The 27,273-nt window shown below is 37.2% G+C and overlaps 4 protein-coding genes across 8 annotated transcripts; 2 read left to right on the forward strand and 2 right to left on the reverse strand.

Annotated features, from left to right (window-relative positions):
• The first annotated feature begins 9,234 nt into the window (after positions 1-9,234).
• LOC149934734 (activator of 90 kDa heat shock protein ATPase homolog 1) lies at positions 9,235-13,294 on the forward strand. Of its 2 annotated transcripts, none has more exons than XM_090180975.1 (9): positions 9,235-9,347; positions 9,431-9,544; positions 10,573-10,652; positions 10,715-10,825; positions 10,890-10,975; positions 11,046-11,276; positions 11,343-11,462; positions 12,314-12,415; positions 12,511-13,294. In XM_090180975.1, the coding sequence occupies exons 2-9, from the start codon at positions 9,465-9,467 to the stop codon at positions 12,733-12,735; spliced, it is 1,035 nt and encodes a 344-aa protein (XP_090037101.1). In that variant the 5' UTR covers positions 9,235-9,347; positions 9,431-9,464; the 3' UTR covers positions 12,736-13,294. The 2 variants fall into 2 exon arrangements, with proteins under 2 accessions (XP_090037101.1, XP_090037102.1); XM_090180976.1 differs by having other exon boundaries at positions 9,238-9,326.
• Positions 13,295-13,339: 45 nt separating this feature from the next.
• Positions 13,340-14,985, reverse strand: LOC149934735 (lys-63-specific deubiquitinase BRCC36-like). Its single transcript, XM_090180589.1, has 7 exons — positions 14,775-14,985; positions 14,592-14,706; positions 14,398-14,490; positions 14,244-14,338; positions 14,111-14,181; positions 13,879-14,051; positions 13,340-13,529 (listed from the first exon to the last, which is right to left on the reverse strand). The coding sequence occupies exons 1-7, from the start codon at positions 14,877-14,879 to the stop codon at positions 13,345-13,347; spliced, it is 837 nt and encodes a 278-aa protein (XP_090036715.1). The 5' UTR covers positions 14,880-14,985; the 3' UTR covers positions 13,340-13,344.
• A 36-nt stretch (positions 14,986-15,021) lies between these two features.
• LOC149934736 (uncharacterized) lies at positions 15,022-17,105 on the forward strand. Of its 2 annotated transcripts, none has more exons than XM_090180591.1 (4): positions 15,022-15,168; positions 16,113-16,255; positions 16,328-16,512; positions 16,572-17,105. In XM_090180591.1, the coding sequence occupies exons 1-4, from the start codon at positions 15,159-15,161 to the stop codon at positions 16,678-16,680; spliced, it is 447 nt and encodes a 148-aa protein (XP_090036717.1). In that variant the 5' UTR covers positions 15,022-15,158; the 3' UTR covers positions 16,681-17,105. The 2 variants fall into 2 exon arrangements, with proteins under 2 accessions (XP_090036717.1, XP_090036716.1); XM_090180590.1 differs by having other exon boundaries at positions 15,023-15,168; positions 16,325-16,512.
• Positions 17,106-17,377: 272 nt separating this feature from the next.
• Positions 17,378-20,644, reverse strand: LOC149934737 (serine/threonine-protein kinase VRK1-like). Of its 3 annotated transcripts, none has more exons than XM_090180586.1 (14): positions 20,461-20,644; positions 20,297-20,392; positions 20,088-20,234; positions 19,967-20,022; positions 19,834-19,903; positions 19,568-19,764; positions 19,407-19,505; positions 19,220-19,349; positions 19,030-19,150; positions 18,606-18,867; positions 18,450-18,491; positions 18,194-18,366; positions 17,790-18,139; positions 17,378-17,647 (listed from the first exon to the last, which is right to left on the reverse strand). In XM_090180586.1, the coding sequence occupies exons 2-14, from the start codon at positions 20,352-20,354 to the stop codon at positions 17,556-17,558; spliced, it is 1,797 nt and encodes a 598-aa protein (XP_090036712.1). In that variant the 5' UTR covers positions 20,355-20,392; positions 20,461-20,644; the 3' UTR covers positions 17,378-17,555. The 3 variants fall into 3 exon arrangements, 2 of the variants coding, with proteins under 2 accessions (XP_090036712.1, XP_090036713.1); XR_016482248.1 differs by having other exon boundaries at positions 17,533-17,647; positions 17,713-18,139; XM_090180587.1 differs by lacking the exon at positions 18,450-18,491 and having other exon boundaries at positions 17,386-17,647; positions 20,461-20,643.
• Positions 20,645-27,273: the final 6,629 nt, after the last annotated feature.

Here is a 27,273-nt window from a genome sequence, read left to right on the forward strand (position 1 = left end):
TTCCTTTCTGAGACTCATTTGCGGGAGTGGAACCTCCCTCCTCCATTTAAGGGTTTCACATGGTTCGGTTTGAATCGTAAGGGTCGTGAGAAGAAAGGTGGAGGGTTGGGAGTTCTGTGCCGAGCTAGTGAATCGTGTAAACTTGTTAAGTCTTGTTCAGAGCATATTTGGTTTTCTCATGAACGGTTTCCAGATCTTGTCATAGCTCTAGTGTATTGTGCTACGGATAAATGTAGTGGAGTTTACAATCGTAAAATCTACGACTGTTTAGCTAAGGATATTGAGGAATTTCGGGCTAATGATGTTCTTAGTTATTGCATCGGCGGAGATATGAATGGACATCTTACTGAATTTGATGGTTCGGATTGCTATAACGGTAAACTTTTGAGAGAATTTGCAGAAGAACAAAGTTTTACCATAGGGAATTTGATAGACAATTGTGTTGGTCGCACTGCTAGAAGTCGTAGGAACAGTAAGTCTACCATAGACTACGTCCTCTTTAGTGCTAACGTTGTCGATAATGTTATTTCGATGGAAATTGACGAATCTGGATCAGATAGCCTTGGTAGTGACCATAACTTGGTTTCCGTTTCACTTCGGCCTCGTTCCAGTTTAAAAGCAAACGACGACCAACCAAAAACTGCTTCAGTTCCTGACGGTGAACCAGTGAAGACATTCTGGGACTTCGATAACAAGACAACTCTAAAGGCTTACAGTGATGAAATGGAAAAGTGCTCAACCCTCGTATGGAAGCAGCAGCGCGGAAAAACTTAATCAAAAATCACCTAGTGTCATTTTGAAGAAAGGTATTGTGCCAAAGAAATGGTGGGATAAGGAAATTGCTGATGCCATTCGTGCCAGGAAAAGAGCGTGTAAGGATCATAGACAGGCGAAATCTCAGGGCTGCACGGTGGAAGAGGTGCTTGCAAAGTGGGTCTATTATCTACAGAAGTAAACTGAAGCTAAAGAATCGATAAGAAAAAAGATCCAACTTGTTAATAAACATATTGAGAATGATATTATCAAGGCTGGCAAAGCGCAGGGGAAAAGGTTCTGGAAGTTCATTTCTAAAATGCGACGTTTATCCTCCCAATCTGCTTCTGGATTAAAGGGTTTTCGGTCTAAGTTTGGTATCCTTCTGTATTAAAAATCCGTCATACAAGCCCGAATTCAAGGGTATATAGCAGACATGGAGGCAACGCTATTGAGTCGTCCTACTGTGACGGATAGCCAAGCGCACTCCGTGGTGAAAGTTCCAACTATAACTCCAGCCGAACGCCTCAATGTACCCTTCTTATTACCGAAGTTTTTAGCCGTTATTAAAAAATTAAAACGGGGTAAAGCAGGTAGGATTAATGACCTCTACGGGGAACTAGTTCTGGCTCTTGGTTCTTCAGCTCTTCAATGTCTGTTGTCCATCTATAATGAAATCCGAAAGTCTGGCGATATTCCTGGTAGTTGGAAGGAGTGTCGAGTCAGCGTGATTCACAAGGGAAAAGGAAAGCCCGAAGATGATTTGGATTCCTATAGGCCGATAGCCGTTACTTCTATTATGTATAAGGTGTACGCAATTTTGTGAAAGGAACGTCTTGCTATTTATATGGAGTTGAATGGTTTTTTAAACGAGGCGCAATATGGGTTTCGACATGGTCGACGAATTGCTGATAATTTGTTCGTGTTAACACAACTTATTGAACTTTACGGTTTACCAACTAAAGAAGCGCCCGCTTTATTGCGGTTTCCTGGATCTACAGAAGGCCTATGATAGTGTTAGGTTACCCCAACTTTGGATGGCCTTGAAGAACATGGGAGTTGATTCTGCTACGATAGACAGCATTGAGCGCTTGTATGCGGAAAGTAGTTGTGTCTATAAAGCGCAAGGAGTTACCACCACTCCTATGAAGACTTCTGTCGGCCTTCGTCAGGGTTGCCCGTTGTCCCCCCTACTGTTTGTTATTTACATAAATGGATTGGCTGATCGCCTGGAGTGGTCCTCTCATGGTGCTTTTGTGAACGGGGAATCTGGACGTCGTTTGAGTTGCTTGCTCTTCGCGGTTGATGTCCTCTTATTGGCGGATTCAGCGGGAGGCCTTCAGGAGTTGTTGAATACTTGCACCTCTTTTGCGGAAGAGTGTGGATTGCGCTTTGGGAGTGATAAGTCTAAGGTTTTGATCTTTGGTTCAGAGGGTGGAAGCGATACGTTCACTTTGCATGGAGCTAAAATTGAGGTCGCTACAGAGTACATGTACCTTGGAATTATTTTTTCTTCAAATGGAAATGGTTATTTCGAAGCCTACGAACGGAAGTTGGTGTCTAAGGCGACGAGTCTCCGATGGGCAGCAGGGCCGGCGTGATGCGGGTGCAAAGGGTGCGGTCACACTCGGCCCCGCACTTGCTAGAATTTAAGGGGCCCCGCAAATTTCCTTTTATATTAGAAAATAAATGATTTTGATAACCATTTTTTTTTCATATTCAAATAAATTGTGGGATCATTTCGTTATTTTATTAAACATCTAAAATTTCTAAGAAACCATTAAACGAAGCGGGTGACTATTTTTGTAATAAACCGGCCCCGCAGGTTTCTCGGTATTTCACACTTTCAAGCATTTAACGGGAAATTCCTGGAAAATCCAGTTATAGATAAGGTAACAAAAATGCAGGTGTCCAATGTTCATTTCCAATATGGTAATATCCAATATATGGGAAGAAAGTATACGAGTGGCGCAGAAAAGAAAGCATGAAGAAATTGCCGATAAAGAGAAGGATGCGCCTTAAAATTTTTTCGAAAAAAGGAATTGTACTGTCACACTTATAAGCAACGAAAACTGTAGTGTTCACGAAGAATTAAGAGAGACCTTCGTTCAGTCATCGGGTGTCGAAGAAGATAAAATTGTGTGCGCGATTAAATCATCGTTCGAACGCGTAACTTTGTCACCAATCAATAATAATAATAATCAGCTAGGCTAATACCCAAGTCACTATCTTAGGCCTAAGTCATCAAGCGACTTTTAAAGCCATTTATCCAGGTGGCCGAGTTACAATGCGTAGGAGGGTGGTGGCCAGGTTAGAGCTGTTAGATTTCAAATTCCGGCCCTAAGCATTATGTCTTGATTTCATCGTTAGTTTGATTATTTGGTACGAAATGTTGACCAAAGTTAATATAGTCAGCAAAACCAAAAAGTGACAATGGACGTAGCGACTAAACATTTTAGCAGAAATTGTATTTATTTTTCAAAATTATCGTTGAATTTGATATTCAACCATTTTTAGGGAAGTTAGGACACGAAAAAAAAAAGAAAATTTTTAGTTATGAAGGTCCCGATGAAACAGTTTACAATGGTGAGGTTCAATTTAAAACGAATTATTTTTTAAAATTAGTTGATAACGCGTTATCCGCCATGGAAAGTAGATTTAAATTGTACAGAGAGCACAAAGATGTATTTGGCTTCTTATATGGTGCGGGTGCAATAAAAAACATTTCGGAAGAAGATCTACAAAATTATTGTAAAAATCTCGAAACGACGTTAATTGACGATGTAGACGGAGAAGAATTATTTAAAGAGATTCAGTTGTTTAAAGATGTTATTCCTGTAACAGTCTTGACAGCTATTGATACTTTAAATTATATAACTAAAAATAACAGGGTTGTACCCTAATATCATATGTAACATAATCACTCATAAGTATGCCATAAAAGCATTTTCGTTAATGAAACCTTGCTCACGGGATATGACTAAATTACGTCACTTACAACTCCGTGACGAAATATGCGTCATCAACTTTACAGATGGGAATCGGAAATTAGTGAGAATTCCTCGCGCGTTTCTGGCTTTGCCCATGTCAAGTTTAGCTCGTGCCTCGCGATCACATGATTTCATTTCCATGGTAACCTTTTCAATAGACTTCGGTTTCCCCTTCCATAAAAACTTGATGAGGTTAACGGTAATAGTTAGTGTAGGGAGCTGTTGGCTCGTACGCGTGGCATGCAGGGCTTGCCACCACCCTCCTACGCATTGTAACCCGGCCACCTGAATTAAAGGCTTTAAAAGTCGCTCGATGACTTAGGCCTAGGGTGGTGCCTTGGGTATTAGCCTAGGGTATTAGCCTAGCTGATAGCGCAAGGATTATAAGCATTTTTGCACTTTTGGGTCCGCTCATTGTATGTTCCGCTTGAAACAAGGTCTCATTGAAATTTTTTCAATGGAAATGTTATACAGAGGCATACTTGTTGACCACTCCAGTTTCAGTAGCCTCAGCAGAAAGATCTTTTTCAAAATTGAAATTAATTAAAAACTATCTAAGATCAACTATAAGCCAAGAGAGACTGTCATCACAAGCCTTATTGTCAATCGAAAATAAAGTTGCGAAATCATTAGAGTTTGATGGCGTAATAAAAGATTTTTCTTCCAAAAGATCTAGATCAATTTTAAAGGGTAAAGGTAACAAGTAACTGTTACAACTGTAAATGAACTATAAAAATAAAATTAATGTCTTCCAATGTTAGAAACTTAAAATAGTGCAATATTTGATCAATAAAACGACGGGGGGTAAAACGGGGGTGTGTAAAAGGAGGGTAAAGCTATAGGGGTTATGAAATCCGAAAGTCGAGAGCCCCGCAAGTATATTTCGAACCCGGCCCCGCAAAACACCAAGCCGCCCTTGATGGGCAGTGAAGGATTTGGCGAAATATTCGTACAACAACTACTTTGTCGGGCGCACTTTGTGGAAGTCGGTGGCGGTTCCCGCCCTTACGTATGCAAATGAGGTGATGACACTCTCGAAGGCCTCCATTGCAGCGCTGGACTATGCTCAAAGAGAAGCCGGTAGGAGGGCTTTGTCTGCGGGTCCCTGTACTCCGAATGCTGCTATTAAGGGGGAGCTTGGTGGGAGCACTATGCGTGAGCGTGAGGTGGTTAGCAAATGAAGTACTTGGATCGGCTGATGTTGATGCCAAGCCACATGTTTCTTGGTATCGTGTTTCGGGCCTTGCGACAAGAAAATGTTAGAACACGCTTTTTTTCGGCGGCTAGAACATCTTGACAAAATTTACGGTATTCGCACTAAAAGGAGTGAGGCTACGTACGAACATCAATGGACCAGGATTGTAACAAGGGACGTTCGGGAATCTGCAAGAAAACTGTGTAAGGCTGAAATAAGAGAGAAGCGTAGCCTTTGCTATATCAGTTGAAAAGTGTTCCAGCTCCAGAGCCCTTCTACGACGGATCGTGGCAGAGTGGCCTACTTTTTTATGCCCGTTGTGGTGCTTTGTTGACTGGTCAACGACAGGCCCAACTTTTCGGTGACTTGCCAGCATGCAAACTCTGTAACCATGAGGTCAAAGACCTAAGTCACATCCTTTTGACGTGTCCAGCTTTGGAGAACCATCCGGGAGTTTAAGCTTGCCATTTTAGCTCGTGTACTTTTCCCCCTGTAGCACATGCAGCCGTTTTAGGGTCGGGGTACGGTCGAAAAGTCGCTTTATAGTCGACGACCAAATGCCGACCTAAAAACGTTTTTCGACACTAAAACCGTAAATCCTTTTTTGGGACTATTTATGGTCGGAATGCCGACTATTATCCGACTTAAAATAGACCTTACATTTAATTATTACCCCTGTGGCACAAAGAGTCGATTTAAGGTCGCGCTTTGCCAATTAATCGCTCAAAACTGTGAAACTTTGGCGATTTAATAAAACCAAAGATAATCTAGACTACGTACCCTAGATTGGAAATGCAGCGAGATTCCTACGGGCTCCCGTCTAACCATACGATTCCCTAGTTGCGGGGGGCAATGTAATACCGTGGGGCTAAAAAGTCTGAAAAATTCAGTTCGGTTCAGTTTTAAATCTCGTATCCGAGGTCGGTGCTGGCTGCTGGCAGTCTAAACAAAAAAAATCGGGACTGGAGGACGAGGCCCGAGGTTTCGACCAAGTCTGATTTGAAGCGTAAATTTTCTTTATAATTTTACTGATTGGAATTTAATTTTACCAAGGTGTAAACTAAATATGGGAAAATCTTGCCAATTCAAGAGTTGTAAGAACTATCACAAATCATCTTTAATCATAAGTTGGGTTAAATTGAAATTGTAGCGAAGTTTATTAATAACGTTGGTGCCTTCAATTGTAAATATCATAGTCATTCAGCCGCTGAAAAGAAAATTCCGCGCTCGCCTTGAGCTTGCTCAGTTGAAGAGAGATCACATATTATCGCCTGCGTTGAGATCAGGTTCACTTGAATGCTCGCGGAAAAAATTTCTGAGCGTTCACTTTGGAAAGCTGCTCAACATTTTTGCCCACCTCTGTAAATATGGACAAGTAGGCCTAATGGAATGCTTCATTTGTCATCATTTTTTATTGGATTTGCCTTAATTAGAGATCGGCGTTTGAATTAGAAATTATCTAATTATTTATTTTTATTCAAAACCGCAAATTATCCAAAAAAAATACGAAAAAAACGATTATTTTTGCATGTTAAATCGTTGTTTATTCCTATAAAATGTTCATAAAAAACAGTTAACCAAACTTTTTATGGTTAATCGAAATTTAGCCGGTTAATTTATTCTTTCCGCCGACCATGGACAGTAAATTAAGAGGACAGGTTTTCGATAGCCTTCCACAGTGCATTTTATTTATCCCCGCGTATCAATCAGCTCGAGAGACTCCGAGGGAGTCTTGCAAGGTCGTTTGTACCAAAGATAATTTAAACTCGTACCCTAGATTCGAAATCACTCTCTCGCGCGTTGCCGATAGCGTTTACCCACTTCCCGCCGGAACTCAGAAAAAATTCGCTCCATGGTTTGCGCCTTACCGCAACCACGGCCAACTTCGATCACGCGCTACCACGCTATATAGCGCGGCAGCGCATGATCGAAGTTGGTCGTGCCTCAACCGATGGAGCCCGATTTTTCTGAGGTCACGTGCCGGAAAAGGGTAAACGCTTCGTAACAAAACCGTCAATGGGAAAGCTCTCAGTATTCGAATCTAGGGTACGAGTTTAAATTATCTTTGTTTGTACCACGTGATCTTAAAATTTCAAAATGGCAATCTAATGCGGTTGATATTGTTACGTAATTTTTTGCGCTTTATATTTTAGTAATTTTTAATTTTGTTTTTTTAATTCAATAAAAACTATCAACTGATATTTAGTATATCATATTTGATCTATAAAAACGTGAAAAAATATCTTTTGGCGTAAAAATGTACTTCGTGTTTATCTTTTTTCTTTTTTCGAACAGTATCGTCCACTCTTAGCGATACTTGGTTTTCTCAAATAACCTTGGACGACTCCCTTAGTGTGATTGGTTTACGGGGGCTAAAAACCAGGCTTTTTACCGATCCTCTAAAATCTACTATCCATGCGCCGACCTCTAGCCTTAATTTTTTTCTAAGCAAAGCTGTTTAAAAAGAATAAAAATATAGGAAAACATTTGAAATTAAGCATTTAAAACTTATTTTTACAAAAGGTTAATCAGGAGATTCAATCTCTTCATTGGGCAAAGATATAAATTTTGAAGAGTTTTTTAAAGTTTACCACTGAAATTATATTTAAGACAAACAATTTATGACTACATCGATGATAATTAAAATTGTAATACTAACCATTCGGCTTTTTAGATTTGGGTTGTTTCTTTTGACAATAAGCGTGATCCATTTTTAGTCCAAGGCCCGAACGAGGACACGAGGTCCATAGATCGAAGCAGACGAACCCGCTGAAACTTTTCAGACTAAACTTCCACCCCCACCTCTCCCACTAGGGAATCGCATGAGACAACGCATTTCGCGTACGTTTCTACCCCCTGATAAAACCAATTGAAATATTTTTAAAATAACTTCCTTTCTGTATTATATTTTTTCGAAAAAGATTATATATTCAATCTGAGAATGTTTCCTTATTAAAAATCTCTCAGCTCAAGTAGGTTACATTCCTATAGCTAAATATGTTAGGTTAAGATATTATTAATGAAGATTTATTCGTTACTTTTACTAAGCCCCAAGAAATTCTAGAACTCTGTACTCTAGATTTAAGAGCTTTCCGATTGACGGAAATAAACTCATTGTTTCACTCAGTGTTGCCAATATGTGGGATAAATCCCACATTGTGGGATTTTTGGCGATTTTTTGGGCTGTGTGGGATAAAGGGATTTTTAAGCGAAAATCGTTAATTTGGTGGGATTTTTGGCCTGCATTTTTGAAAAAGCACTATTTCCAGAAATTCATAAACCGAAAATATCAGACTTCTATAATCACAATAACCATAATATTAAATCTCTTGCAATTTTAAAAATACTGCTCATTTAAGCGTACGTTTCAATCAAAGAAGATGGTAAAATGACTTAACAAAACATTTCCTAAAGATTTTTTTTATAAAAATTATTAGTAATTTTTATTTAATTTTTTTCCCGCGCTGGCCTACGAAACTTGAAAATATTTGGCATGTTTTCCGCTGAGTTTTGGGAGGGGGCGTGGCTAAAAACGTGTAGGGGGTTTGGCTGGAAATTTTGGGACTGGACTGTGGGATTTTCGCTCGTCAAACATTGGCAACACTGGTTTCACTCCCGTTCATGGGACTTGACCAACTACATACATGTATATAGCTATATTTACGGTTTTATTTGGTCATTTTCAGTCACTTAAAATATCAAAAAGTAAGTCGTTTCGACGTAATTATACAGGACATTCTAAGTCGGGATGACGTCGTTTCGGAGTCGGTTCTTAGGTCTATTAAAAGGCGGTAAAGAGTCGACGTTTTGTAGGCGGCCGACCCTTTTACCCCTAGGGCATTTCGACCCTGAATCCAAAGGTCGGCCGACTTTAGTGTTTAGTACCTTTTGCCGACGTCGGCCCGACTCTAATTTGCTACAGGGGTCCTAATTTTGATCCTTTTAACTCATAAAACATAAAACTAATTAATCTTACCTTAAATATTTGTGTTCTCTTAAATACTAAGGAAATGAATGGTAAATCACAAAGCCCTAAAAGTGAAATCAAACGCTACAACTATTTTTTAAAACTAATAGAATTAACAGTAGGATAGTAGCAAAGACGTAGTTATATTATCTTTGATAGTAGATTCTGTATGGAAAACAGCTTTTCATCAACAGGGCTACCAGAACATTTTTACGAGCTTCAATTTCAGACGCCGCAAAAGGTCTATATAGCAGAATTATCGCTGCAGTAGTTCTCGAATTTTCTTTGGCAGTTTGGCCTCCTTGGTTTGGCTTTTACAATTAAGAGGAAGATAATTACGCAAGAAGTTAGAACTTCTAGGCACTCTGACCTTTTTTTACGCCGGTTGTGCTGCTGCTCCTTTAATTTCGTTAAATATTCGGTGAAATTATATTTATTTTTCGTTTTAGAAATTACAAGATTTTTATATTGTGTGTTCTCTGTATTTTTCCCAAAAAAAAACCATTTTTTATATCTTCCGTTAAGACTTGGTATTCGCAATTTAGTATTGGTTGAAAGCATGGCTAAATGGGGAGAAGGTGATCCACGTTGGATTGTTGAAGAACGTCCAGACGCAACGAATGTAAATAATTGGCACTGGTTTGTATAATTTTAATTTTCGGTTTGCAAAGTTTGCTTATGCACCTAACTAGCTGCTTTTGTAGTTTGTCCGACAGTCTTGTATCGTTTTTATGCTGTATTTTACATTATTGAGTTTTTAAATCAATAAATAGTATCGGAGTTATTGAATAGAACTGTTTCAAGACAAGTATCTGTCTAGGCCATAAAAAAGTGAAACACGTGTCTTAGCCACTTCAAATGGGGTTTATTTTCCCACAAATCATAGAAGCCTATACTACATCATGGCTTAAATTTTATTGTCTTTATTACTCCACCTACCGATGTGATATGAAGAAATTACATTGTGTATACTTATTTTTAAACCAAATGTTTTGGGATATAATAAATTGCTAATTTCAATTATAGGTCCCACTAGCCAATTTTATTTCTTTTAGCTAAATCTTGAAGAACTCTGTGCGTAGATTACGAATATGTAATGATTTTTAATGAAAATTAATATTTAATTTTTAAATTAATTTAGAAGTTGGTACTATGTCCTCTAAGTCGCAATACTAGACAGCCTAGCTTGATTAGCAAGAATGAGGCTGTGGTGGTTCAATCCGCCCCTAGCACAAGAGTGTAATGAGCGTGCGGCACCAATACTTTATTTATACCTTATCTTACCTTTTCACAGTGTACCAACTTCTAAATTAATTTAAAAATTAAATATTCATTTCCGGTAAAAATAAATTCTATATTCACAATCTACGCACAGTTCTTCAAGATTTAGCTAACAAAAATAGAATTGGCTAGTGGGACCTATTATTGCAAAATCCCTAATATTACATATTTCGTCTTTACTATTTTTTCAAGACATTTGGGAAAGGCAGTGGGAACTTGTTTCAACTGAAAAATTTTAGTACCATTGGGATGTAGTTAGATACTTCTCTAAGATATACACTTCTGGTAATAAATAGTAAATTTATGCTTAGGAAGTAGAACTAAATGGAACCTTTGTCACTCTCTATGTCATCACACCTTTATCATAAAACCTAAATTCTATTTAGGACTGAAAAGAATGCTTCTCAGTGGTCAAAGGATAAATTAAAAGAATTATTCCTAAATTTGAAAATTGAGGAAGAGATAGGTAAGATATATTTAAAAAAAAATCAATATTTGGTTCCTAAAAGAGGGTCACTTAATTTTTAGGAGCAGTTGAAATAACTGAAATATCTAAATGCGAAGGAGAAGCAGTTGCGAATAATAGAAAAGCTAAATTAATTTTCTTCTACGAATGGCTTCTGACTTTAAAATGGAAAGGTAAATTAACATAAAAAATCAACAGATGGAATATTTTTTAAATAATAACGTTATGTAAATTTAGGTCGATTAAATGGTTCTGACGAAGAAGTTAATGGTAAAATTGAAATACCAAATTTAAGTGAAGAGCATGAGCCAAAAGACGTTGATGTGAGATTTTACCTACACTTCAGTAGGCAATGGTTTATGAAAGTTCTTAGTTTGTCAAATTCACCCGTAGGTTACTGTTACCATTAAAACTCAATCGCACGAAGCGGAAATCCTGAAGGAAATGATGCGTCATAAAGGAAGCGAAGTCATCAGGAACAAGTTACAAGAATATATTGATGGACTCAGGAAAGAATTTTCCCAAGGCATGATACTTCCTACCAAAGATGGCTCTGAAACTAAATCACTGATTAATTCAATGGCGAAGGAGAAAACACCAATAGACTCTACCATATTAAATAATGTTAGGTTTTTTTATTGATTTCTTATGTGTAAATTTTATTTATGGCAGTTTTCAATTACTCTTTAGGTTAAAAATGGAAAGAAAGTTGGGAAAACTGGTGTGAAAATAGATACAGGAGAGATAATAATGAGTGAAACATTTAAGTGTACAGCTGAAGATTTCTACCGTGCATTTACTATTAAAGAAGTAATTAGATTTTTTAATTCATAATAAGAATAAGAGCCTTCTTATTAAGTCCAATTTTATTGCCAAACCTTTTTTGTGACACTGACACTCTCTAACCCAGCTATGACAGGGACTCTCAACTGAACCGAGTAGTTTATTATCATACTTGGTAGTAGTATATTTTGGTTTGGCCACATTTAGACTCTAAACCTTGATTGCGCAATTACTCTGAAAATCAGTTAGGTGATAAATTTTGCTAATTGTTATACTTTTTGTTATCTTATTTATGATAATATGTATTGGAACTTTAACTTGGTTTTTAAAGGCAGCCTGGCCCCTGAGCCAATAATATAGAGTTTACAGTAATCCTCATCAAAACATGTGGAATAATTCGCCTTAAGGGTTGAGTGTGTACACTTTAAGTTTCATAACAACCAAAAAGTATCCCCTTAGTATTACTTTTGTTACTAAAATTACAAATATTCATCCTCAGAACTGATCTTGGCAATTAATGGTTAACTTTTTAGTTATTTTTTAAATAAATTTTAAAACGTGACAGATTAATTGAACCAATTTTGTTTTGGCTTTATATCTGGTTGGATCATTTAAAACATCCGTTATAAATCTCTGTAGCCATTGTTCTTTTTACTTATGTCATAAAAAAGTTGTTTACAGCACTTCATAACACTTACATTTTTAAATTACTTTGAGGCTGAGATATAAATTTAAAAGCAATTTATAATTCACTTTGGGTTGGAGAATAGTTATTTCAACCTTACTAATCGCTACAGCATGAACCGTACATAAACATTTGTAGGGTTTCAAATTAAATAAAACCTTATTTTAGTGGTTCGTTTATTTTAATATTTCAGATGGTCCAAGCTTTCAGTCAAGGTCCTTGCATTGTAGAAGCCGAAAATAATGGAAAATTTTCTTTGCTTGGAGGAAGTATTACAGGAACATTTACTGAAGTGGTATGTTTTATTAATTCTTTATGATGAATTTTGATGTTTTTTTTTGTACCACTTCCTATAAACCAGAACATTGTTAAATAAAGGTTTATTTTCAGATACCAAACAAAAAAATTGTCCAAAACTGGAGGTTCAAGTCATGGCCTGATGGTCATTTCTCCAAAGTGTTAATAGATATATCTCAAACGGAAGATAGCACGATTGTGCAGCTGACTCAAACAAACGTTCCCAAAAGTGAATTGGAGTGTACTAGAGAAGGGTGGAAAAAGTACTACTGGGACAGTATGAAAAAAATTTTTGGTTTCGGAAGCATTCTTTATTGATAATACTAAAAAAAATTATAATTCTAATGCTACAAAATTCATCTTGTACTCTAGCGTATTTTCTTTCCCCCTTAGCCTTTGTACTGGTGCTTTTCCCCACCATTATCAGCATACATTGTATATATACGCAAAAAATATTAACAAATTAACTGATGCGTCATCTCGCTTATTTATTTGGATTTTAAATTTTGAGCTGTAATTCGGAAATACATTTGATTGTATCAGAAATATATTTTTTCGATCAACTATTTTGGGAGCGAAATAAGTCTATGTAGGTTTTTAAAATACAGAAAAAATGTTTGTTCAAAATGCAAGGTTATATCAGCTTAGACAAAACTTTATCTTCACACTTCCAAAATAGTTAACCAAACCATTTTATGAAGGTGACAAGAGAACACATGACGCAAATTTAAGGAATATATTTAAATAACCCCATCAACAACATTGGGGGAAGTATCTGTTTATCTTCAGAATAGGATAACAATTTTGCTGGCAACAAAATAGAACTTCTTAGAGAAAAAAATAAATTGAAAATGATTTATTCAAAGTTCAAAAATAACTGTAGTCTGTACATAATTTAAAAAGAACCTTTTTTAAAGAAATATTAAGTTAGGAAGAAGTAACTGAAGGCTCCTTTGTACGTCTCTTACAGACTGCAAGTTCCAATTCCATTTCTGCTCTCTTAATATCCTTCCTTTCATTTTCAAAATCTATTATTTTACAAAGGCCTTCTAAAGCTTGCATTAGAGGTGCACTGATGATTTCAGTTATATGACATATTGCTCTAGTAAATACTGCAAAACAGACCAAACTATTGTTAGCAAAAGCATATAATGTATCTCTGAGAAGAATACATCTTTCAATTCTAAGGTTACTTGCTGGAAATTGTACCTTCGCAGGCTCCCGTTGATTTTTCAAAATATACTTTGGAAGAAAAATAGTGCCTGGTGAAATATATTACGCTATATAAACTATTAAATCCAGAGAACATGGTTTACAAATATAAATTTTGAGATATGATTTTCTGTGCTACTAAAAATCATTTCAATTAGAACCTGGGAAGGTACATGTTTCATTTTTATGGGCAAAAAAGATACTTCTCTTACTTCTAGTGCTAGAGATAAGAAAAAATTATATTTATACCAGACTCATTGATTAGCTTTGCGAGGCAATCTTGGTTGCTGAAGTTTGTGGTTAACTGCAAAATCTCTTCCTCCTCTTCACATAGAATCATTGGAAAATTCATTAGCATTTCCAAACAATGATGGCTTAAAGGTGCTGGTTCAATAAGTACAGGCACATCTAATTTTTCGTACCTGTAAATTAAAATATGTAAAAATAACATTTAGGTTAAAAAACCTTAGAATTGTTATACTGAGGAGCTTCCCCTTCAGGGCTTTGATTTACACTTTGAAACGCAATCAGTTGAATTTGATGTGGGGATACCTGTTTAAAATTTGGTTTTGGGATCACTGTGATTTTTTAAACTATAACAAAATACTTCATACCTTTGATTTCACATTGTATTCTTGACTAAAAACAGAAAATATCAGCCCTACAAATGATTTATCCATCAATTGGTACGTTGCTTGTGTTCTCAGGTCTTTAATAGCAAAAATAATAGATTATATTTTCATATTAATTTTTACTACTTTTACTAACCAATATGCGATGGCCAAACTGTAATATGCGGATGAGAATGATACCACCCCAAAACTCTCATTGGTTTACCTAACTTCTCTGAGAGAGAGTATAGTATTAATGTTAAGGTGATATTTTATTGGTTTTCAATCATGTGTGCTTGGCATATTGAATAAGCCATTTATGTTATGTGCCATTGATAAAGGATATTTCAGCGCGCGTTGATGCCATGGTTAGTTGTTCAGGTGATATTTCCACCCTGTCTTTCTTCTTGTCTGAACGTCTTAAAAGTATCGAAGAAGAGATATGCAATGTTTCTGAATTATCTATCTGAGTTTATGGTAGTATACGTTATTATACATGTTACATCCATAGATTGATTAAAATTGTTATTATACTTCTCCTATTAATAATCCCATTATTTCTTCTCTTTCAGTTGACAACGCGTGAGTTAAACATAGAAAAAATACATCAGAAGATAGAACTACTTTAGAGGTAGACATATTAATACAAAAGTTGTTTCTTATAAGAAAATTAATTTTATTTCCTGACCGTCAATATGAAACCATCTTGACAGCACCCACGACAAAAACCTAAACTAAAGATTTCATTGGCTCGCTGAGTAACAGTAGATAACGTAGAGGAGCTTAACGACCAATAAGGTGAGAATCTTGCTGTGGAAGATCATTTTCCATTGGTCTATTTTCTTGTGCAATATATATATTTTTTTTAAAATACTCATTCCGAAAATCTCGAAAGTGACTGAAGTCAAGTGAGACAAAATGGCAGAAGGTGAGTGGCGAATTTTTTGGATTCTTTCTTAAATTGACAGTTGAATTTGAATTCAATTTCGAATTTAAAAACCAATAAAAGTTTAGAGTAGGAGCTGCGCTTTTTGAGGTTATGGTATTGTTGTGTAATCTAAACCGAACGTGATTTTCAATGGCAAAGGCTTAAGTGGGTAATTTAATAATTTTTGTAATCTGTATTCATTCGGGCCTTGGCGATCGACATTTCTTTGTTCAAATCGCGCCGGTTTTTTCACACGTTTTTTTGGGTGCCGGCAAAATGTTTTGATTAATGTTAGTGTTTTTATACATCAGAAGTTAATAAGTTAAATATGAAAAAAATCTTTATATTAACGAATTAACTATTTAATTTTCAGTGATAAAATGTTTAATGGATTTAAAATATTGAATTGAATGATTAATTTATAACTTAAAAATTTTGGCATTTATTTCTTAACCTTGAAGACCGAATTCTTACTAGAAGTACTCTGAAGTAAAAATGCCCTTTAACATGATACAGGAGTGAAAAATGCAAAAAATTTAAAATTTGCAAGCAACATTGTCATGTCTTCTTTTTCTTATTACTGTCACCAAAGAATATAGACCCCAGGAAGCGAAAGAAAAACCGTTAATGTCTCGGCTTCGAGTTGACGGGAGAGCTTCCGGCTAGGCGAATCAATAGAACCGGAAATAAGCCCGTCAACCTAGGTTTGCCTTTGGAGGCTAGAGACAAGCAAATTTATACTAGATGGAGCGGCAGTTTCCATTCCTGGGGTCTAAATTCTTTGCTGTCACTGTTATGGCAATACACTTCACATTACCAAAACGGTGTTACAGTAAAATACCTCCAAATGCTGTTACAATTATGGAAAATGATCCATTAGTTTTAAAAACGACCACATAAAGCTTAACACATTATAATTTGAAATTTAAATCAATTTTTTTTAGAACAAACAACCACAGCGACTGAAGTTCCTGCTGCCACTTCCGAAACAGCTGCGGCTCCAGTAACAGAAACTCCTACCACTCCTGCAACAACAACTCCAGCTGGTTCTGGTGAGACTACAGCTGCTGTAACAGAAAGTGTTCAGGTTAATCCTTTTTCTAGCAGATATTTAAATTCACATGAAATATAAATTGCTACATAAAGACTGTTATAGAAGGTTGTGCACAGTATGGAAAAGGACAGCAATACGGGAACTGCACCCGCAGTTGACAGTAGTCAACAGTCACAACCAACTTCTAAGAAAGCGAAGGTAGATTTGCAGTCATTGCCAACTCGTCAGTATCTCGACCAAACTGTCGTTCCTATTTTGCTTCAAGCACTCTCCACTCTAGCTAAAGAAAGGTAAAATTAATTTTATAAGTCTAGTTTTAGACCAGTTTGATCATGAGTCTCATTTTTAGACCATCTAATCCGATTGAATATTTGGCCACTTATTTATTAAAAAACAAAACTCAGTTTGAACAACTTCAGATCCAACCTGTGAATGGATCAAGTTCTACAACTAATTAAGTTCATTAGTGGGATTTCATTAAATTTAACCCTGATCCCTTTAAAAAAACCATTATTAAAAGCAACTTTTTAGTTAATTTTTTTGTTCATGTGTAAAATTGTCGTCACAATGTTTTTGTCCAAGTTTGTATATTTCGAGTTCGAAGCGTTTTTAGATATAAAGTAAAGAAATGTGGACACTTGAATGTATTTTAAAAAGCTCCCTGATAAGCAATTTTTACCGAAAGTGGAAATTTGAAAATCTTCCATGTTTCGCTTTTCCTTAACTTTTACACTCCTCTTAGACTCCCATGATCCTTAACCCAACAAAAAAAGAATGGTTTAGCTTGAGAGTGCGAGTTGTTTTGACTAAAATTACGGTTTCCAACTAGTGTTATCCAGTTTTAATTAAAAATAAAGATATCTTGAGTAATTGTTTGCACTAATGAGTTTTTATATTTTTCAAATCAATATTTTTACTAGCCATTAACTGGTGTGATGGCCAAGTGTTAAACCATAACACATCCTAACTAGAAACTTATTAAATCATTTGCATAAGTAATGTTGTATTTTTAGATCAATGTGAATTAATTCCCATTCCTTGTGCTGTGTAATTTAAAATAAATGATACGTTCTTTTCCTAAGAACAATGTGACATTAAACAAACTTTTAATAGTTTGAGACACTTTTTATAAGAATATATCAATATGAAGATAAAAACTGCGAAAATTTACATAATGAAACAAGTTAAAATAATCGCGTAAATGTCTTAAATTCTTTAAAACCACGAAAAAACTTTAATTATAATTTAAAGACCTACAGGAAGTTGGGGTTATGATAAACGAAAATAATTTTAATATTTTCGTAAGGAAGTAAAACTTTTGAGGATGTAATTTTTAAACTTCAGGGCTGTAACTATTCTCTCTGTAGTGTCGAGGCGGTGGGTCTTGCGTTGGTCGTGTGGCTAATGGTTGCCTTTCATTAGATTCTGCAAGAGATGTGAAAAGTCCGAAAAAGTCTTTTTATTTAGAAATTTTACAATTAACAACGTACCAGTAAGAATTTTAAAAGCATGCAAAAAACATATACTAGCGAATAGTAACAAATTTAAATAAGGAGGGGATTAGCACCTTTGGCCAACTGAGAACGTGGTAGCCTTTTAGGTTTCTTAACGTTTTTGTTTCCCATTAGCTTATCAGGAATAACAACAGTACTCTCCACAATTCCAAATAGTTCAGGACTCCTTTCTTTGTATTTCTGTACAACTTGCAAAGTGTCTGATATAGTGTTTCCCGAAGCGGAAAATGTTGCAAAAGTTTTCTTTTTAGGTTTGGCACCTTCCTTTTGCAGTTCTAACTTACGCTGCATAACTTGCAGCATGGCTGGGGTGGGATTTTCTAGGGAAGTATCATGTTTGGTCACAGCAGAAACTTCTTCAGCAAATGAGTCATCTGTACTGGTTGATGACTTTTTTTGGGACCTTAAAAAAATTACTTGGCATAAATTTGAAGATTTTCTTATTTCTTACTTATACCTATATTTTGCTGAACCACTTCTGGTTGGTTTAGCTTTCTCACTAGTGGAGGGTTGTGGAGAATGTACTCTATCTCTTCTTGTTCCTTTAGACCTACTTGGATGACATTCTTTAACATCTATGATTTCCATTTCATCCTCACTACTCGAAGATATTGTTACTGCTTTGGTGCGCTTCAGGAGTTATAAAATCAATAAATATTTAGTAACCACTGTTTTAGGCAGTTAAAAGTTAAGAAAAAGCTAACAAAACTAACACTATAATTTTTAACTCTTTGATAGGCACAACCATTCAGAGGCTAAGAAATACACAAATTATGTAAAGATTCTTCGGTTAGAACATTCCATGAGATGTTAAAAGAGTTAAAGAAAAAGCAAGTTCAGATAATTTTTTTGATTGAAACGCAAGTTACTTTCTTGGTAGGTGACTTGGACCTATGCGTTGTTGGTCTTTTCGATGCCTTTGCAACTTGAGGAGAGGTAAATAACAGCTTCATGTCATCCTTCGCGTGTGCTTTTTTAAGAGCAGACCTAAATATTGAGCGACAGTGGTCATAGTTTGGTTCTTCCTCAAATTTAATGGTAGCAATGTATTGTAGAAACGTTGATATGGCTTCAGGATAATTTCCTTTTGGGAAGCACTTGTCCATTAAAAGAGGAACATTCATCATGTACCTATTACAGAAATAATTTAAATTTTGAAATGTTCTAATGCGTGATTATTAAAACCCCATCAAATGATTAAATGTTGATCCCAAAATAATTTAATAGTGATCATTGGAGAACCCAAAAATTTAACGATATGTCCTAGGATAATGCTAGTATAGAATAGCTAACCCGCTCTTTTGGTGGCTGACATATTCAGGATCTTTTAGATTGTCTTCCCACGGTAACTGACCACACAACCACTGAAGCATGTTGTACCCTAAAATTTCTAAGTCTCCTCGCCTTGAATGTGCTGAAAGTACAAATTTTTTTTTCATAGACTTGGACTTCATTTATGTCAGTTGCCCGGTTTAATACGTACCACCAATGTGAGCATCGCGACTAGTGAATTCGATTGTTCCATCATGGGCTTTGCGTAGATCTTCTTTGTACTCTTTGTGTTTGTTTCCGGACATGAACCGGCAAGCCAAACCAAAGTCAATTAAGTATACCTGAAATATTTGGTATATGAAAAATACATTTCAATAGTTGTACAATTTATGACATACTTTATTTTGGTTTTCTTTTCCATAACCTAGTAGCAAATTGGACGCTTTAACATCAGCGTGAATGTAACCAAAACTGTGAATGTATTCTAGAACATCTACCTAAAATAGTGATAAAGTTGTACACGTGTAAATAATACAGTTCCCCTATATTGTTAACTTACAATTCTGAGACCAAGTGTGAATACAGTTTTTAAACTAAAGTTGTTACTGCATCGAACGAGGATTTTCTGCAAGTCCTCCCCAAACCTATCCATGACCATAAAACGATACTTTATCCCCTTGTACTCGTGAGATCCAGAACTAATGAACCTTGGCATTCCCAAATAGTCTAAGCCTTTCTTTTTAACCCAGGCATTTACTATAAACATTTTTATAAGAAAATTAAAATTTTCAACCTAAATTATACATATTTTCCATTTCATCATACTTGAGACCTCTTTTCCAACCCTGTGATAAAAATGCATTTCTGAGAACAAAGGACCATTATGGTGATGTTCCTGGATTTAAGTTTATCATTAGCAGAATAATTTAAAACATTTCGTTTAGTTTATGATACTCACAACTTTAATAACATATCTAGAATCTTGACCAACTGGTTTGTTGATATCATTTGAAACTTTAAATGGAAAAATTTGTTAATACAAGAAACAACTATTTACATTTCTCAAATTAGGCACGTACCTAAATATATTTCTCCAAACCCTCCTAAACCAATAGAGGGGCCAAGAATCCACTGTCCTTTATATAAATCGGTTAAAATTTCTCCAGGAGGCAACTTTTCTGGTAACTTGTGTCCATTTGCTGCAATTCTTTTAGCTCCTGCAGTGCCTGTAATGAAAATAATTAGTGAAAATGCCTTTACGAATGTAAAAAAATGGTATATAATTTACCTCTTTTCCGACCACTGTTAACTGTAATCTCATTGTCTTTGTCAATTCTTTTAGGCATGACTGACCAATATTAGAAAAAGGGGTTCTTCCTAATAACTAAAACTACTTTTATTTTATTATTCTTTGTAAGCCTTGGATTTTTTACGCGGGAACTAAATACTGACCTTGGATTAGAAGACTTAGGATTGTTAAATGTCGTTTACAGTATTTCACTCATAATCTCCTAAATACGGCGTAAACTTCTCCAAAGATCATTACCAACTCAAATTTAGAGGAAAAAAAGTTAAACTATTCGAATATGTCAGATGACAGCAGCCGCTAAATGTTCAGAAAGAAGAGCGAAAATCCCGATTATCCCGTGGGGTGTTAAATCATTGAGTTTGGAATATTAATCTAGAGGTCCAATCAAAACGTCGGATTTCAGTATTTCGCGAAACAAGTTTTTAAAAAATAAGAATACTGCTGCCGTCTGCTCCCAAATGACGAGAAAACTTTATCATTCTACCCATGGCGCCGTCTATCTCTCAATGGTTCGTTCAAATAAGACGCTTTTTCCGGCGAAAAGATTTTTTTGCAAAAATAATGGATAGCGCCACGGGTCATAAAATAATGTTTTCTCGTCATTTTAGAGGAGACGGCACATTCGTAATTTTCAAAAACTTGTTTCGCGGGGAGCAGATTTGATTGGATCTCTAGATTAATATTCCCAACTCAATGTGTTAAATACGAAACTTTTGTATTATCGCGTAATCTACAGCAGTTTTTCGAAAGCACGGATTCTAAGTTTTCTAACGAGTCTAGGTGGCGTAACGGCGCTAGTGACGTACCTTATTACGCTCGCCTTATTATTCGTCCATGGCATAGAGATAAAAAGGAACTAGAGGCACTTTTGTATCTGGCGAAGTTGACCGCGAGTGCCGACCCCTTTTCGCCAATGTAAGAAGCCATGAGATGGGATAGATGGCGTTGCAAATTCTGCCCATCTCCGCTTTCATACATGCGCGGGGGGGGGGGGGGGTGGGATGAATTTTGCCGGTCAAAAACCGGGGTGCCTTAACCATGGACTAATTAATGTATACACAGGGACGGTCCGCATAGGAAATTTAGCGGCTAGCGATTGCTAAATGTGCCCTCGAGCGGCGATTGTGCGAACTAACGACAAACTGAGTCAAGGGGGATGGAAACGGGAGGAAAGGTTTAAGGGTACATAAAAAAAGCAGTCGCCTTGCCGGCGATGTTGTAAGCTCCACGTGCGTTTGGTAAATGAATTCATTTATATCAACAATTAAATTCATTGATATTAATTTTTCGGCCCATACATTCGAGACCTTATTCTCAATTTCTCCAGACAAAAAGAAAATTAAAAAAGTGGATTTAAGTGATTCCGATAATGGTAAATCAAAGATTTTTTTGGACAAGGCTTAGAAAAAGATGAACAGGAAAGGTATAAAGAAATCTTTCGTGTGTTCTTTATGACAATACTTCGAATCACTTTTACACGAAGGGTAAACACACAGCTTTTTCCTCATAATTAATTTGTAAAACTACTTAAATAAATTAAAGCTCTTAAATCATACACCTTATTCAAATGAACGAAAAAAACCGTTTGTTTTTCAAATCATAAGCAGACGCCAACATCGATAGACTCCAAGCAGATAGAGGGCAGCATCGTTTTTCCGTTTGATGACGTTTTGACTCGGCTAACTTTGCTTAAGGGGGGAGGAAAAGAGGGAATAGCATTAACAAGACTTAGTCGCCGATTTTATGAGAGAGTGGCGTTGTGCGGACCGTCCCTGTGTATACATTAATTAGTCCATGCCTTAACGCGGTAATCTTTCCTTTATTTCTTTTCTATCTCTATGGTCCATGGCTTCTCCGAGGTTACGCCTAAGATCTAGCATCTGCTAGAGACAAATTAAAAAGTTTTTCTGAAAGAAACTTATGAAAACATAAGCAAACGATGCAAAATATATATATATATATTATCAGGAAACTATAGAGGTATACACTTGGAATGTCTAAGGTTCCATTGGGACGGTGATACGAAAGCGCGTCGAGAAAAAGGCGGGGCTAAACTACGTCAAGTGTAAGACGTAACACGACATTTCAAATTCATTGGCTCAAGGTTTGACGCGAAAAGAATGCGTCGTCATTGTAACAAATAGGCGATCTGCTCATTTGACCGACTGCTCATTTGACCGACTGCTCATTTGACTGACTGCTCATTATCTATGTCTTTAGTGTTAGGCTGACTTACAGAACGGGCAATGTATTCTAAGTATTGGTGCCTGATGGCACCGCGCACTCACTTCGCTCGAGCGCTGGGGTCCGGACCGGCGCCCCCCCAGCCCCGTTCTTTATAACCAAGCTGGGCCTTCTAAAACGCGACCTAGAGGACAGTACCTAGCCAAACGCACCTAGTATCGTCCAAATGCCAAATGAGCAGTCGGCCAAACGAGCAGTCGGCCAAACGAGAAGTCGGCCAAACGAGCAGTCGGCCAAACGAGTAGTCGGCCAAATGAGCAGGCAGCCAAACGAGCAGTCAGCCAAACGAGCAGTCGGCCAAACGAGGAGTCGACCAAACAAGCAGTCGACCAAATGAGCAGTCGGTCAAATGAGTAGTCGGTCTAATGCACTGTCCATTTGTCCGACTGCCCATTTGGCCGACTTCTCAGTCGGACAAATGTGCAGTCGGCCAAATGGACAGTCGGCGTAAAGTGTATTTTGTGGTCGGCCAAATGAGAAGTCGGCCAAACGAAACTCTCCCATTTGGTCAACCTTTCAGTCGGCCAAATGAGAAGACCATATGGCCGACTACTCATTAGGCCGACTCAGCCTGACTGCTCATTTGGCCTACTACCCTTTTAGCCGAAATTCTGGTCGGCCAAATTAGCAACCCATTTGACCGACTGCGCATTTGTCCGACTACTCATTTGTCCAACTACTCATTTGACCGACTGCTCATTGGGCCGACTGCTCATTTAACCCGTAAGGGCGGTGGCGCACTGGGAGATGTTAGCTCTGATCAATTGGTCCTATCTCCACCTCCGACTTCGGTCAGGTTTGGGCTGGATACTGAGCTTCGGTTCAGGCTAACGGGGAGGGTCCGTGCAAACTGGCCACCTCGTCGGATTGGGTAGCCTGCTGTGGGGCGGTGGGCCTCCGTATGAGGGCACGGTGGTCCTGTTTCCCGGCCTTTTGGAGTCAGCTGTGCCGGGTTATGTGGACCGCTTTGTCCCGTCGTTCCCCTTTAGGAGCTCTCTACAAAGGGCTTGACTCCCTGCCTTTCTAGGTGGGGTGTCGGCCGGCGTTGCTACCGCATCCACTCTTAATCCCACTGCTGTGTGCGAAGTGGGTATTGGTCCATCCATTGCTGCACCTTCTGCTGGGTTGAGTGGCTTGCGTCAAAGGTGTGACCATCAGTAGTAGGGTACTGCTACCCATGCTGGATTTGTCACCTGTCCGGGCTAGGTGGACGCTGGCGTAGGGCACTATGATGATAGGCCTCCGGGGGTAATGTTTTCTGTTACTAGGTACACCGGGCTATAAATTCTGACACACTGCTCATTTGACCGACTGCTCATTTGAACGACTGCTAATTTGACCGATTGCTCAATCGGTCAAATGAACGGCTCATTTGACCGACTGTTATACTATAGCCTGTCCCAGTGTCTTTAGTGTTAGGTTGACTTATAGAACGGGCAATGTATTCTAATTAAGTATTGGCGCCTGCCGTCGCCGCGCACTCACTTCGCTCGAGCGCTGGGGGGCCGGACTTCTAAGTCGGACAAATGTGCAGTCGGCCAAATGGACAGTCGGCGTAACGTGTATTATGTGGTCGGAAAAATGAGAAGTCAGCCAAACGAAACTCTCCCGTTTCTACGAGCTTCATCACGGTCGTAAAATCTTCCTTAGACATTCCAAGTCTCATTAATACAGTCAAATTTACGAATAAAGATGAGGAAAAACCAATAGCGTCTGCTAGCTTTAGCCGCTACCTATCTAGGGTTGAATGCAATGAGGTAGAATAAATAGAGATCCAAACAAATCAGGGATTCGTGGGACACGTTTTATTTGAGTAGGAGAATTAGGCCTAATTTTCAACTTTATCCAATCGTATTGGCGCCATCTGTTTCTATAAGCAGACACTTTTGCAAAATATATTAAGGTTTAGTTTTTCAATAACACGATAGATGGCGCCAACACGATTTGATTAAGTTCATTTACTAGGCCTAACTCTCCAACTCAACAAATACTGTCCCGCGAAACGGTAGGTCCTGGAAGGTGGATTTTTATCTCTATTTATTCTACCTCATTGGTTGAATGGCGATCCAAAGCCTAAGGGCGCGTAGCGATAGTTTTCGGTCGCGAATTATGCCTAGTAGAAATTGAAAGAAAAAAAATATTAGGGGAAACCTTGTGAGTGTTTAGTACCGCCAAAGATAATATAACTACGTACCCTAGATTGGAAATCAAGCTCCTTGAACGTAACGCAGGCGGGAACGACTCATAATTTCGAAAATCACAACTCCGAATACAAAATTCCCATAAATTCCCATATCGTCGATTCCCATTTTTCCGAATTCCCATTTTTCCGAATTCCCATTTTTCCGAATTCCCATAACTCCGAATTCCCATTACGTAGAATTCTCATATCTTCGAACCAAAACCCCGAATACAAAATTCCCATTACTTCGCATTCCCATAACTTCGACTTCCCATAACTTCGAATTCCCATAACTTCGAATTCCCATAACTTCGAATTCCCATAACTTCGAATTCCCATAACTTCGAATTCCCATAACTTCGAATTCCCATAACTTTGAATTCCCATAACTTTGAATTCCCATAACTTCGAATTCCCATAACTTTGAATTCCCATAACTTTGAATTCCCATAACTTCGAATTCCCATAACTTCGAATTCCCATAACTTCGAATAGTAGTTTTTTGGGTACGGAAATGCTAATTATTATTCTCAACTCAATGGTGAAGTTTGTTTTCGTTGTAAAGCTCTCTTGCGGAAGTGAATAGGAGAAAGCGTGTTGATTTCAAATAAATGATGAAAAAAGGACTATAATTAACGGAAATAATGGAAAGATTCAATAGGCCATATCATAAGTAACATAATAACAGTAAGTATGACAATTAACGAAATTTACAACGGAACTGATTTTCATAGCTATTGCGCAATCCAGATGTTTTATCAGCACAGAGCCCCCTAGTGTCTAAAACACGCGAGACTTCCACCTAAGCCAAAATATCTGGTTTCCGATAGATCGGCGGAATATTACACTTAATTGATAAAATAAAAAATAAAATTCGGTGGCACGAGCCCAAATATGTTTTTTGGCACACGTGATTCGCACGCGGGTTTCAAAACAAAGGCAAAGTTCCTCACGACTCCAGAACGGCCTCTCCGATATTAGGATTATATTCTTAAAGAAAATTATTCACCAAGGACGGTAACTTCAAGAGAGTATCTTTGTCGCAAAAAGGTTCTGTAAGGAAATTAGAATTAAAGCAATAGAAAGTGTCCTACTTATTGTAGTTATGGCACCTATGGCTATATCTAGTTATATATTTGAAACTCAGGTATTATAAATATCATACGTCTATAATATTTTTCAATAAGTATATCACTTTGGAAAATATTTTACTAACGTCTCGTAAGAGCTAATCACAGAGTGACGTCATCATAGTACGAAAATCGCCCCGCTAGACCCGATAACGAGCAGAAGCAAAACGTCACCGAAGTCCATTATAAAGTCTCTCGTATCTAGCTCTCAGTAAAAGTTTTGCATGTAGAACATAGGAAGTGACAGACTTATGTAAAATATTATAAACTGATGTAAATATGTACTGGTGAAATAACATCACCCGAGTTCAACTGATAAATTACCTATACTTGAAAATTATCATTAATGATTATTTGTAATTTAAGATTAAATCTTGTCACATCAGGGCCGTGCCGAGCTTTCGTGGGGCTTCGATTTGCACCCCCGCCCCCTTGAACTTTTCCCGTGGGCACCTTCAACTTGCGGGCCCCCTAACAGTCCCTCATGGGCCCTTTTCAACGGGACAATGCGGATTTTGCCCCCCCCCCCTTCCACTTTCCCCACGTCTGCACGGCCCTGTGTCCCATATCAACTCAATCTAATTATCACCCCGATAATCAACCCCGATCATTGCCAATTTATTTGTTGATAATTTGGAAGACGTTTTATGGACGATATTTTCTTTGCGTGGTCAGGCAATAGACAAAATTTAGACGCTTTTGACCAATCTATTAATAATATTAATTCGAAAATTAAATTTACTTTAGAATTAGAAAACTCTGGTTGATTATCATTTTTAGATATTAATATTGAGAAAAAACAAAATGGCTTATGTTTCACGATGTACCAAAAACCCACTCATTCAAAAACGTTTCTAAATTTCAATTCCAATCATCCTCACCAGGTGAAAACATCAGTGATAAAGGGTCAAAAAAGCCACATTGAGAAAATATCTGATAATCCCATTTTAGATAAACAAATTATAACTAATCAATGAACAAGCTCGGACTATCCTAAAAATTTGGTGACTTCTATTCTGAACCAAAATATAGTTCAAAATTTAAAACCAGTTGATTCGGAAAAATTAAAAACATTGGTTCTCCCATACATGAAGAACACGACGGAAAAATTAAAACGTATTTTAAAACCATTTGGTATAAATATAGTTTCGAAAACCACTATCACATTAGGAAAACAACTTTCAAAATTAAAACCAAAAATTTCCGAAGAAAATTTACGAGGTGTAATTTATGAAATTCCCTGCTCGTGTTCTAATGTATACATTGGAGAAACCAAACGTTCAATTACCGATAGAATTGAAGAACATAAAATTTGTATAAAGAACTGTGATTTGACAAATGGTATTGCGAAGCATATTTGGGAAAATTCTTAGAAGGCATATTTATTCGAAAAAAGGGTA

Source organism: Leiobunum rupestre, chromosome 7, assembly GCF_980474605.1.
Source record: "Leiobunum rupestre chromosome 7, qqLeiRupe1.1.hap1, whole genome shotgun sequence".
NCBI lineage: Eukaryota > Metazoa > Arthropoda > Arachnida > Opiliones > Sclerosomatidae > Leiobunum > Leiobunum rupestre.

Bases quoted from the DNA above. Each gene is read 5' to 3' on its own strand.
- LOC149934736 (XM_090180590.1), top strand. The intron at 16,256-16,324 runs GTTAATCCTTTT...AGACTGTTATAG, and splicing joins CTGTAACAGAAAGTGTTCAG to AAGGTTGTGCACAGTATGGA. The intron at 16,513-16,571 runs GTAAAATTAATT...TCTCATTTTTAG, and splicing joins TCCACTCTAGCTAAAGAAAG to ACCATCTAATCCGATTGAAT.
- LOC149934734 (XM_090180975.1), top strand. From the start codon at position 9,465: ATGGCTAAATGGGGAGAAGGTGATCCACGTTGGATTGTTGAAGAACGT. The intron at 9,545-10,572 runs GTTTGTATAATT...AATTCTATTTAG, and splicing joins AATGTAAATAATTGGCACTG to GACTGAAAAGAATGCTTCTC. The intron at 12,416-12,510 runs GTATGTTTTATT...GTTTATTTTCAG, and splicing joins CAGGAACATTTACTGAAGTG to ATACCAAACAAAAAAATTGT.
- LOC149934737 (XM_090180586.1), bottom strand. From the start codon at position 20,354: ATGCCTAAAAGAATTGACAAAGACAATGAGATTACAGTTAACAGTGGT. The intron at 19,350-19,406 runs GTATGTCATAAA...CAAATATTTCAG, and splicing joins GAAAAGAAAACCAAAATAAA to GTATACTTAATTGACTTTGG. The intron at 19,151-19,219 runs GTACGTATTAAA...TTGTACTTTCAG, and splicing joins TCGCGATGCTCACATTGGTG to CACATTCAAGGCGAGGAGAC.
- LOC149934735 (XM_090180589.1), bottom strand. From the start codon at position 14,879: ATGTCTACCTCTAAAGTAGTTCTATCTTCTGATGTATTTTTTCTATGT. The intron at 14,491-14,591 runs CTGAAATATCCT...TAACATTAATAC, and splicing joins AACCATGGCATCAACGCGCG to TATACTCTCTCTCAGAGAAG. The intron at 14,182-14,243 runs GTATGAAGTATT...AATTTTAAACAG, and splicing joins AATACAATGTGAAATCAAAG to GTATCCCCACATCAAATTCA.